Source organism: Macrobrachium nipponense, chromosome 5, assembly GCF_015104395.2.
Source record: "Macrobrachium nipponense isolate FS-2020 chromosome 5, ASM1510439v2, whole genome shotgun sequence".
In the NCBI taxonomy this organism is placed as follows: Eukaryota; Metazoa; Arthropoda; class Malacostraca; order Decapoda; family Palaemonidae; genus Macrobrachium; species Macrobrachium nipponense.
Genome location: NC_061107.1, coordinates 91,346,528 through 91,359,027, shown reverse-complemented (window position 1 = coordinate 91,359,027; position 12,500 = coordinate 91,346,528). Strand labels below are relative to the sequence as shown.

Genomic DNA, 12,500 nt, shown 5'->3' with positions numbered 1-12,500 from the left:
GCATGCTGCATGTACCAGCGGTTGCTCAACAACGCTCCAATATTTGCTGGATACAAGCAAAGTTTACCACTTGATTCAAGAAACCGACGGCAATGGAAATAGGCCTTTTCATTTAGCTATAGAAAGCGCATCTTTAGAATGTTGTAAAATACTTCTCTGCAATGGTGAACACCTCACTTGTGTTGATAACAATGGTGTTACAAACTGTTCCATCGTTTTAGAAAAACTTCCCTCTGCCATGCAGCTCTTCAAAGAACTCTTTGATGCAAATGTGAAGCTATCAAGGAAATCGCAACATGATCCAGATTTCAGTATCACGTTCGATTATTCAGTGCTTTGTTCAGAGAAAGATGAAATGCAAAGTTCCATTGCTTGTGAACTTGCTGGTACTCGTCTGGAGCCTTTAATCAAACATCCTCTTTTAGAAAGCTTCTTGTGTATTAAATGGAGTCGAATTCGTAATCTCTTTTACTTCAACGTGATACAATATTTCCTTTACCTAATGATACACACAGTCTTCGTCCTTTTAACTTATGGTAAGATGGAACTGCGCTGGTCAGCTCACCATGAATGGTACTTGGCATTCAAATACATTCACGTAGCCCTCATCATTTCCATATCCATTCCCGCTATCATTATGACTATTGCCAATTTCAAGAAAATGATGATGCAGTGGGAAACATACACAAGAATGATAGCAATGACGACTTCAGCTTACGTGATATTCATAACCACAGAACGACGTGTAAAACCTGTCACTACAGCAGCAGCAGCTGAAGAATTGCCAGTCGAAGGAACAAGAGCTCTTGCAAGCATAGCCATCCTCTTTGTTTGGGTCGAACTCATGATGCTTCTAGGCCGGTTCCCAGCCCTTGGTACTTACATCCTCATGTTCACCAAAGTGTCTAAGTCACTGATTAAATTCATCTTTTCCTTTTTGAGCTTAATTCTTGGGTTTTCTATGAGCTTCCACATCCTGTTCCAGAAGATGCCGGTGTTCGATACTTATTCACTCAGCTTTGCTAAGACAGTCATGATGATGACTGGAGAAATTGCTTATAGTGAATTTGTCAATGAGAAAGGAATGCCCTTCGATATATTTTGCCTCATAGTTATGAGCCTTTTTGTATTCTTAGTGACTGTAATCATGTCAAATCTTCTCATCGGTTTGGCAGTCAATGACATCCCACATCTTAAGAGACTGGGAAAGATTAAGCGGTTGGTGAAACAAGCATCTTATCTTGTGGCTTATGAGAAGGTTCTTACTTTTGCATACAAATGGAACTTTTTCCCAAGCAGTCTGAGAGAACTTTTGTCTTCAAGATCCTCGATCCAGTCAGTCATAACAGTCTCGCCCAATAAAGAGGACAAGAAAGACATGCAAAGTTATTCCATTAAAGATGAAACGATCAGGGAAGCTATCTCCTTGGGCAGCAACATCACATCTGACGACTACCAGCCTAACTTGGAGGAGGATGTTGGCAAACAGTTCAAGAGCTTTCAGTTGAGATATACAAACGACCGTCGCTCGCAGAAGACCAAGTTCGAAGAACTCTCCATCGTGTGCAGTGATCTCAAGAAGGAAGTGCTGCGCATACAGGCGAAGATTGACAGTCAGATGACTCAGGTGTCCAATCAACTAGAGAGAAACTTGCAACAAAATCAGGAGATTTTAGAGCAACTGTTACTGAATCGACCTGTGGTGGAAACACAAGGGGACTGAAGCGTTATCGGGTCAGGGAAGATATCGACTGTTAAGTGAGGTTTATAAGAAAAACGGCGCTCAATTTGCCTTATTTCAAGATACCGTTGAAAAGAAAACTCTCTATACAACGAATGAATCATCAATGCAACCATGTAGTAGTTATAAGAGCTCGATTACATTCCTATGCATACACCCACCCACGCATCATTTGTTTACATATACTTCAGATAACGAAGACACTGGATACATATATAATACTATTACCTCTCATTAAATGTAATCTGTAATATCAATTCCAATGTCTTCTATTATTCTTTAAATTAAATCATCACATATCGTTGGCACTATATTTTCCTTTTGTTCTTCTGTTCTATGCAACAGATAATTATACACACACACACACACACCACACACACACATATATATTATATATATATATATATATATATATATATATATATATATATATATATATATATATATACCCGTATTTTCAGCTGAAACGGCATTAATTAAACATCGAGTCCAATGACAGACATAAAACTCTTGTATGTCGATAGACACGGAGTCAAAACCTATGGTCTCATGAGTATTCCATTGGTGCAAAACCTTCAAGAAAACTGATTTGTGAATAGATCTTGATCATAATTAAGAATTTCCGAAAAGAAATAAAAAAGGCAAATAAGTCGGAACATAATGATCGCAAATACGTTTACTCTAGTGAATTCCGAGTGCAGATATGATGAATAGTTGTTAGTTCTGTACTCATCTCATTGTGGTACACAATTTTAATCAAAAACTCAGAAACGCCTGGAAATGTATTCCGTAAAATGTTAATTTGTCTTGATACTAATACATATTATTGTACATTAAATGAACACTTAATTGTAATTATACAAAACTTTATTAAAACTGAAAGTCAGGTATATGAAAAACATAAATGCCCTTAAGATCAAATAACTAAACAGCGTTTCAGGTGAAACATGAGTGTATTAGCAAGCAGAGTGTAGCAATATCAAATGAAGAAGGGGAAATAAGAAGGAAAGAAAGAAAAGCTCAAGGAAGAATAATGCGAAAGATCTGAAATGAAACTTCAGAGAAAAACGTAAAGTAAATCATTAAACTGACAAGTGAATAAACAAAATGAAAACCTGATTATATAAAAGGTAATAGACAGTTGTAAGAAAATAATATATTGAGGCTGCAACTTTTTCATTTAAATATTTAAGAGAGCAATAACAAAACAATAGAAAGAAATGACATACGATGGAAATATATTACATATTGTATTTCTGAATATAGAGTGAAATTATTCAAGGCTTTCATCCATCATTTCAACCCCGCTTTATCTCTTCTTCAACTAATAGATCTGAAAACCACAATGGTGAAATGATGATCTATGAAAATCTTATTATTAAGAGTTTTGATTTGACGTAAATGTTTACCAGCCTGTGGATGCTGCGATATAGTACAAAAAGGATATTAAATTTTAATATTATAACCACCAATAGCAATGATTAATTTCTTCACTTATGGCAGAATTAGGTAATCAATAAATAAGGCTGTATTACCATAGAAATTAAATAATGCCAATTACTGTGCACTAATTTATTTTCTTTTGCAAGGACAATGAATTTGAAGTGATGATGAATGCCAAAGTTGTGATGTAAAAGAAAATGAGTTTTGAAGAATGGGGCATAAGGAAGGAGAAGAGGTACAAAAAAAGTGTTGAAAATAATTGTACCCATTTAAGACAAAACAAATTTAATGCCTTGATTTAATGAAATTTAGGCCGTCAAGCTAATCACTGGGGACTTTCGGCTATTTAGTGCACAAGACAGTGAAAAGAGCGACTTGGAGTGGTTGGGCATCAAGAGGGAGAATCCATAAAATGAATGAGATGAAGGTGGATGTAGGAGAAAACTTCGTTGTTACCCTAAGAAGTATTAGTTAGAGAGATTGGACGGCAACACTAAAGGAAGCTGGAATAAGGCTTGAAAAGTGGGTACAACCAGGGGCCGACAGGATGCTGCTCACACCCTTGAGTGGTAAGGCTCATTATCAACCTTACCTTCCTACGAGTAAAATGAAAGGCATCAAAAACGAGAATGGGTGAAGCATATCACCCTGGTGGCCAAGAGTAAAATTCAAATACCGAATCCAGCAGTCCACTGATTGCCGCTTCTAACTAAATAAATATGGGACATAGAACTGTCCGGGATGCTGCGTTGCAGGGAGATGAATTAATTTCTTGAGATCCATATGCTGGGTTTCGATGGAGTGCAGCAGAACAGAGGGAATCAGCCATGTGTGTTTGAGAAGGGTAACAAGATGAAATGTCCGTTAGCCCATTATTGTTGACTGTCGATAATGAATACTGGAAAGTGAGAGTTCTTAGATGTGGATGATTGGTGTTGTTAAATACCATAAACACTTTATCATACTGTAAAGCAACTCGAGAATAGTTAAACCAAGTTAATGGCCTTTTAAGGCTTCCTCCACGTGAATATATAAGAATTATATATCACCGCAGGGTACATCAGGATTTTAGAAGTAATAAGGTGGGGCGTTGCCCAAAAAAGGTTGGGAACCACTGCTGTAAAGGATGCTACAAAGATCAGATATTAACCAACACCAAAACAACCGTTCATGATTACTGCTCTCAGTGAAACAGTAAATATACAAATTTAAGGAAAAGAGTTGTTAAAGAGAGAAAAGAGGTTGAGAATTGAAACGTATATGGGGACCAATGGTATAATGGTATCTCACAGGTGAACATAAAACTGCAAGAAAACACTAATTTGGCAATGAGAGAGCTTAAGTTAGAATGGACATGAATGTTTATCAATATGATCTTAACATAATAAAAGAACTAAAGAATAAGAGATAACGAGGTTTAATTTTACATTACAAGTAGTTGTTGGTCCATTTCTTTAGGTTTATATTTATGAAGAGAAAAAAAAAGGCCAATTTGCATTAAAGCCAAGTATGGGTTTTTCTTTTTCACTTCATCCTTGAACAAGTATTTTGAAGGAATGTGGGCTGAGGTAAATGAATCATTCAGCTAGAAGTTGTCTTATTGCTTTTCCAAGTAATCAGATTTTTTCATCTGTGTATAGTATTTCCTTGCCTCCTTATTTTAGGCAAAAGTTATTTTCAGACCCTACAATTCTACTCAGAAATTACTCACCGTCAACAATTTTCTTAAAAGTCTGAATTTTATTATCAGATCCTACAAACTTACCAAAAAAATATCTTACCTTCAACAAATTTCCTGAAGGTTTGAGCTTACAATAAGAAGAAAAAAACTATGACATTTTATGTCACCTATAGAGATTAATGTATTATATATTAATCTATAGTATATCTAATATAATAGTATATATATATATATCTATAATATAAATATATAGATTATATTGGAATACAATCCACAATGAAGTAAAATCCTCTTGTAGTTTAAAATATATATCTCTTGTACAGAGGATTTTACTTCATTGTGGATTGTATCCCCATTTACTTAGAGGATGACATAGTACCTGGCTTCTGCATATATATAGTATATATATATATATATATATATATATATATATATATATATATATATATATACATATATATATATAGTAGGTGAAAAGAGAGGGAATGGCTAATAATATGTTTAAAGTGTCATATATGATAGTAAAGTCACATAGCTCTTCTCGCTTAGAGACAAGAGGTGGTGCACTGCAAGTTCACATGGAGAAAAAGGTATTTGCTGAACAAGCAACTTGACTCAGAGATCGTTCCCCTGTTTGTGAGGCATGTACGTTCGTTTGTACGCGTATTACAGGCCTAATAGTTCAGGGTACTTGTGGAAGAAGCATTCTTTGAGACAAACGAGAATAGATCAAGTGGTTGCTCCGAGTGTCGGGAGAAAACGCCCATCGAAAAGGTAGGACACATTCTATAAAAAACTTAGAAAAACTGTTACCTTTTGAAAAAGAGAGAGAAGTGTGAAATACTCTCTTTACGTAAATACTTTGAAAAGAGTGATGTGGGGGATGTCTCTATACCTACTATCTTTATTACAGATGGGTCCAATTCCATGGTTGATTAGAAACGGAATTCTCTAACCTGACTAATACGAGACTTTAAGACACTTTTGGGTTTGGGAGTGTAACCTTAGTCAGGAGGGTAGAATGTTATCTTACTGGTTTCTTTATGGGTAGATTTGGGTGTTTATGCCATTATGACTTGTTAATTATTTTGTTCTGTGTTATAACCAATTGCTTTGGGAAATAAATAGTATTTTTCTATATTTATGCAGTCTTAATAAGCCTCGTGACATCTTACAGACAGGGCACCGTTGGCAACAGGTAAGAGTTCCCAGTTTGTGTAGTTTACGGGATAAGGAGGGGGAAACACACACACACATATATATATATATATATATATATATATATATATATATAAATATATAATATATATATATATATATATATGTGTGTGTGTGTGTGTGTGTGGTGTGTGGGTGTGTGCGTGTGTAGATTTATGCGTAGTAAAAGTGCCTGTAATGGGCGGGGGGTGGGGGGTGGACGTGCGTCGGGTGGTTGGAACAAATTTCCAAACTCGAAATCACAGGAAGGCTGGAATGCGTTGATAATAAAGGAGAGACTAACTTCACTCATCTTGTCAAGCTATTCACTCCTCAGAATGCCACCAACGGAAGCAATTTGAAACCAGAAACAAAGCATCCAGAGTTCTCGCACCGAGTTTTTGCTTCTTGCAGTAGAATCGTAACGACCAAAGTTACAGATGACGAAAGAGTCATCCTGGAAAGGCAAACATTAGCCTTGTTGGCTGCTCTGCCTATAAAGGGTAAAGTATGCCTGGTTCTGAATCCTTGCAAAATGTTTGTCCCTTGGTAGATATGTACGAACGAGTTTTCAAAGGCAGATTTTTCTCTGATTTTCATCAGTGCGATTATTATTATCTTATTGGTATTTCATTTTGTTTTAGCTGAACATTTTACCGTTTTGCCCTTCGTACTATTTATATAGTTAGAATTATTCTTGATCATTTTCCATCTGAAGCTAATGCATCAACCATTTCGAAATGTCGATTACTGTATCAGGCAATGGTATAACCAAATTCAGTTATTACCAACTTGCTTGTTGCTGTTCACTATACGGAAGTTTATCGTTCCAGTCTTACTGCTTCACTATTGTCATTGACTTCACGTAACTACAGCAAATTATCTACAAAGAAGCCACAGTCATCGAATAACTTTACTCACACGGTTTTTTCTTGCGAATCTTCAACGTTTTAAACAATAGATATATTTTTATCACAGTGACTTTCTTGTCTGTATAGTTCATTTTAGATGCCGTGCCTGTCACCAAATAAGTCTTGCTCATTGCAACGAAATGTCCTATCCTCCTATTTTTCAGCTTATTCATCCTTTGTTTCCACATAATAACTCACACAAAGTTGGGAAAGGTTGTGTGTTTGCATCGGTGTCTGTCAGTGAGTGGATGCTTCGCTGCTTCAGTAGAATGTCTCGAGAACGAACAACTGACTATAATGAAAGTTGTTGCATTGTACACTCATTTTCATAGTTATTGTTTAGAGGTACTTTAGTCATTCATGTTTAAACAGCAATCACCTTTCTTCAGTAGATTTCGCTCGAATTCTCATAAGAGTATCTGTATAATTCTGTTTGCTAATGAAAGTCTTTAGATCCTCATAATTATCAACCAAATTATATGTATACCTTTCCTCATGTTTACGTTGTAAGCATCTTTGCGACTTCCGTCGTGGTACCTCAGTGGGATCATAATAATTATATATACATACATGTATATATATATATATATATATATATATATATATATATATATATATATTATATATATATATATATATATATATATATTACCATTTCGTAGATTACAATTAAGTGACACCTTATTTTCATATTTATTGTTAGTAATCATGTTTTATATTGTCATACATTATACAAAAATAAGATTTTTATACACAAGGATTTATTATATATATTTTCACATATCTAACAAGGTAACACAAATGCTATAGTTTATTTATTAATTGATAGCCTATTGTGGAAACAAATGTACAGGCAATGATTTCTTGGAATAACATTTGTTAAAACGATTTTAAAATGTGAGAATTTTATATATTAGTACATAATGTTAATTCTTAGTATCTCAGAGACTAAATATATTGACATCATTTATTACACCTCCTAAGTATAAATAGAGCTAGTTAGATGAATTGAGGAGTTTTATATGCTAATTCAAGAATAAATAACATACGTGAAAATTAATAAAACACCTTGTACATATATTTTATTTTCACGGAATGATTGACATTCAGGCGATATTTACCCACAGAAACACATCTATTCTGACTAACCATTTCTTATCCAGTCACGCTATATAACTATGAATCATCTATTTAAACTGAACTCATTTGTCAATGAAAGCATAGGAAGCATATATATATATATATATATATATATATATATATATATACTATATATATATATATATATATATATATATATATATATATAATATATATATAGTATAAATATATATGTGTGTCTGTGTGTTTGTATTTATACTCAATTTCTTTGAATCACATCTTATGCTGCTCACCGTTCACTTCTTATTTATTGCTCTTTTTTAATAAGTGATCTCTTGTTTTTGTATTTCCCACTTCCTTCGATTACTTCTTTGTAGGGGTCTTCTTCAGGATATAATAATAATAATAATAATAATAATAATAATAATAATAATAATAATAATAATAATAATAATTATTATTATTATTATTATTATTATTATTATTATTATTATTATTATTATTATTATTATTATTATTATTATTATTATTTTATTGAGGAGGGTGAACAGGTGGGGGCTGGGGAGTGCTGTGATTCCAGGTCAGGCTTAGACAATGAATCAATCGTTTATGGAACTATTAATAACTAAGAGTTATTGGTTGTGTATTTGAGCAATAATTTCCTCATCCCAAACCTTCAATAATTTACGCCAAGCTAAACGCTCCTCTTCAGACTGATGTATGACAACCTTACACATTTTGTACAATTCATTTTGCACAAACTCATTTATAAACGTTCCTTCATGAAATTAATATAAAGAATAAAGCAAGGATTTCACGGAGAAAATTACCAGTCATTAGATAGTCATTAGATTATCTACCCCCCCCCCCCCGAAAAAACTGACGTAATGTTCTAACGAAAAAAGGATAGTTTTGATTTAGTAGCAAACGTAGGAAACGTGAATCGAGACATTTAGTTTAACTATGTGTGTGTATATATACACATAAATATATATATTGTATATATATATATAAATCTATTATATATATGATATATATATATAATATATAATATATATATAGAATATATATATTTGATATATATATATATATATATATATATATCTATATATCTATATGTATCATCTATTATCTATATCTATATGTTATATATGTATCTATCCATCTATATTTTTATAATAGATATCTATATCATATGTATATCTATCGGTCTATATATCTACTATCTTATATATATAGTATCTCTATATATATCTCTCTATATATATATAAATTATTAATCCCAATCCTATATATATATATACAATATATAATAAATATATGTATTACTTAATTAATATTGGTATATCTCTATATATAATATACTATCATATATCTCTATATCTATATCTATATCTATATATCTATATATATATACTATCTTATATATATTCAATATATCTATATATATCATATATATTATCTATATATCATATATATATCCCTATACATATATTACATTTATTCATATATATATACATATATTTATATAAATATATATATATATATATATATATATATATATATATATGTATGTATATATATATATATATATATATATAAATATATATATATATATATAGATATATATATGTGTATATATATATACATATATATATATATATATATATATATATATATATATATATATATATATATATCATATATATGTATATATATATATATATATATATATATATATATATATATATATATAATATATATATATGATATATATATATATATTATATATATATATTTATATATGTATGTATATATATATATATATATATATATATATATATTATATATATATATATATATATACTATATATATATATATATATATATATATATATATATATATATATTACATATACATATATTACATTTATTCATATATATTATATATACATATATTTATATATATTTACATATATATATATATATATATTATTAATTATATAAATGTGTGCGTATACATACATATCTTTTATACTTTTCTTGTAAAAAGTTCTCATTTTGTGAAAATTTGCCTGATTAGTTTTCAAAAAAATAAATAAACGTAAAATGAGTTTCGCTGCTTGCAACAGCGTTTGGAAATATTCTATTCTAAAGCAAATTTTGACCCGTGGGTGACCGTTTGAGGTTCTTTTTGAAATAATTAATCTCAAATTGTAAATTGCTTTGTATTGTTTTTCATTTTTTCGATGCGATGTTCCTGAAACCTTACCAGAATTTTAAAAGTAGATACTTGGAGATTTAAAATGTCATCTTTGATCTTAGCTTGAGTATGTTTGAACATTTCTTCTACTTTCTTTTTATCTTTCTTTTTCTTCCAAGATTTCTTCAGTTTGGGCGACAAGCTATCATCTGGCTGTCCGCATCGTAGATAGGAAAGTCTGTCATCGACTTGAGAGAGACACTGATCGACTGCTTCATCCAATTCCTTTCTCATTGTTTCGCAGGATATGACACTCTTTGTCGACCTCCCGGCACAGAGCCCAGTTCCCCCTATTTTAGGGTCAGACGAATTCCCACTATCATTAGCAAGGCCCTTTATATATACTTTATCTAAAGGACCTTGATCACTAGGGTCCTCAGAAACGGGACCTTCCTTTTCTAAACCAGTTTCACTTTCTATTCCACTTTTTAATTCGTTTCTGTTTCCATTCCACGTTCCCAGAATGATACCACAGATCAAATCTTCAAAATTACGCTCAGTTTCATCAAGTTTTTCCATGTGATTGGAATGGTCTCTCATGCAATCCTTAATTTTGCAAATATCTGCATCATTTTCGGAGATTTTTCGGCGATTTTCGGAGCTTTCATAACCTTTGACATCTTGTGCATGACGTTCTTTATCCTTATCAAACTGTGAGCTAAGCATTTCAATTCTAGTTGTAATTTTGTCGTTCGTTTTGAATTGACATGCAGCTACTGTGTCGTATCTTTCATTATCGCTTTCCGTTCTTTCAGTATTTCGTAGGGGCAACGTTACAAGAGGAAGATGTTCATTTTCAACTGGTCCTTCCTTTGGTTGGTCTGGGGTTGATATGACTGCAAAGAACATCAGGATCTTATTATGAAAGAGATACGCAACAAATGCAACCCATGAGACCACGAATAAAAAGAGAAGAACGCAAAACAGATAATAATATGTGTTATCTCTCTGCTCACAACTTTGACCCGGTATATCGGACTTGATGGTCGTCGTTGTAGCTTTAACAACAGGTGTCATTGTAAACGACCCTTTGATCTGACAGGCAGCTCCGGTTAAGGTCGAATTTTCCACGATTATTTTCCCGTCTCTCATTTCAAAGGCGTCAGGAGATAAGTTGTCGATTTTAGTGTCTTTGATTGTAAGAGTGGACCCGGAATCCGTCGTGTAACGTTTAAAATGGACAATTTCAGAAGAGTGTATAATACCCACCGTTCCTTTGGCCAAGGGCACTGCTACCTCTAGTTGTTGCACTCCGGAAGAAATCACGAGGAGTTTAGACAATGGCATCCTTGGTTTCAGTATGTCAACATTGCAACCTTCAATGTACAGTTGACTGACGACTCTTGGGACCTCACTGATGCTTGAATATTTTACTGACAGAGCGAAATTCGAGCAGTTGAAATTCTCGGATGGCTCTATTGATATTTTCTTGATTCTTGTCGCCGATATGTCGACAGAAACGCATTCGTCGAGATAAAGCTCTTTTATGTCGTTCAAGAACACCGTTTGAATTTGAGAGTTTTGGAGAGGCCCGATGTAGAGTAGTTCCTGAAAAGGAATAATCGTCTGCTAAAAAAAAAAAAAAATTAAAAAAAAAAAAAAAAAAAAAAAAAGAGTGGCGATTTTATTTTCCTGTCTCCCAGTGGAATTACAGGACATGAAAACAAACCTGACATATTATGCACAAACACACATTCATATACATCCAAGCATAGATACATAGTATATACACAATATATATGTTACAGTCAATATCTAAATCCAGACAATTTGTAAATTGACTGATTTTTTCAGGCAGTTTTGAATTGCCTGGTTCACCCAGTCAGTTTATAAATCAGCTAAAAATCGCAGACAATTTACAAAGTAACTAAAATTTTGATAGATTTTCTTGGCATATTGGCTGAAATGATCCTGCTACGGGTCACAAATCCCCACCCCGCCCGGCCGAGGAACGAACCCAGGTCCTTTTGTGTGTGTGTGTGCGTGTGATTAAAAAAGTCTGATCATAAACGAACCCGCAACAGTGTGTGTGTGTGTGTGTGTGTGTACGTGTGATTCAAAAAGTCTGTCCATGAACGAACCCGCAACAGTGTGGCGTGTGTGTGCTAGCTAGCTGGAGCAGTTGTGTGTTGGTCTTGTCCCTGGCACTGTCCTTTTGTGAGG

At 32.9% G+C, this 12,500-nt stretch overlaps 2 protein-coding genes across 4 annotated transcripts in view; one reads left to right on the top strand and one right to left on the bottom strand.

Annotated features, from left to right (window-relative positions):
* LOC135215505 (transient receptor potential channel pyrexia-like) overlaps positions 1–1,998 on the top strand; it is an 11,750-nt gene extending 9,752 nt beyond the window's left edge. The window contains exon 4 of the mRNA XM_064250305.1: positions 1–1,998. This exon is cut by the window's left edge and continues 590 nt beyond it. Coding sequence (XP_064106375.1) covers positions 1–1,723 — 1,723 coding nt within the window. The 3' untranslated portion in view covers positions 1,724–1,998.
* An 8,091-nt stretch (positions 1,999–10,089) lies between these two features.
* The window catches only part of LOC135215506 (uncharacterized), an 8,306-nt gene continuing 5,895 nt past the window's right edge, over positions 10,090–12,500 (bottom strand). For all 3 annotated transcript variants that reach the window (XM_064250306.1, XM_064250308.1, XM_064250307.1), the window contains one exon: positions 10,090–11,885. In XM_064250306.1, coding sequence (XP_064106376.1) covers positions 10,284–11,885 — 1,602 coding nt within the window. In that variant the 3' untranslated portion in view covers positions 10,090–10,283. The remainder of the gene's footprint in view (positions 11,886–12,500) is intronic.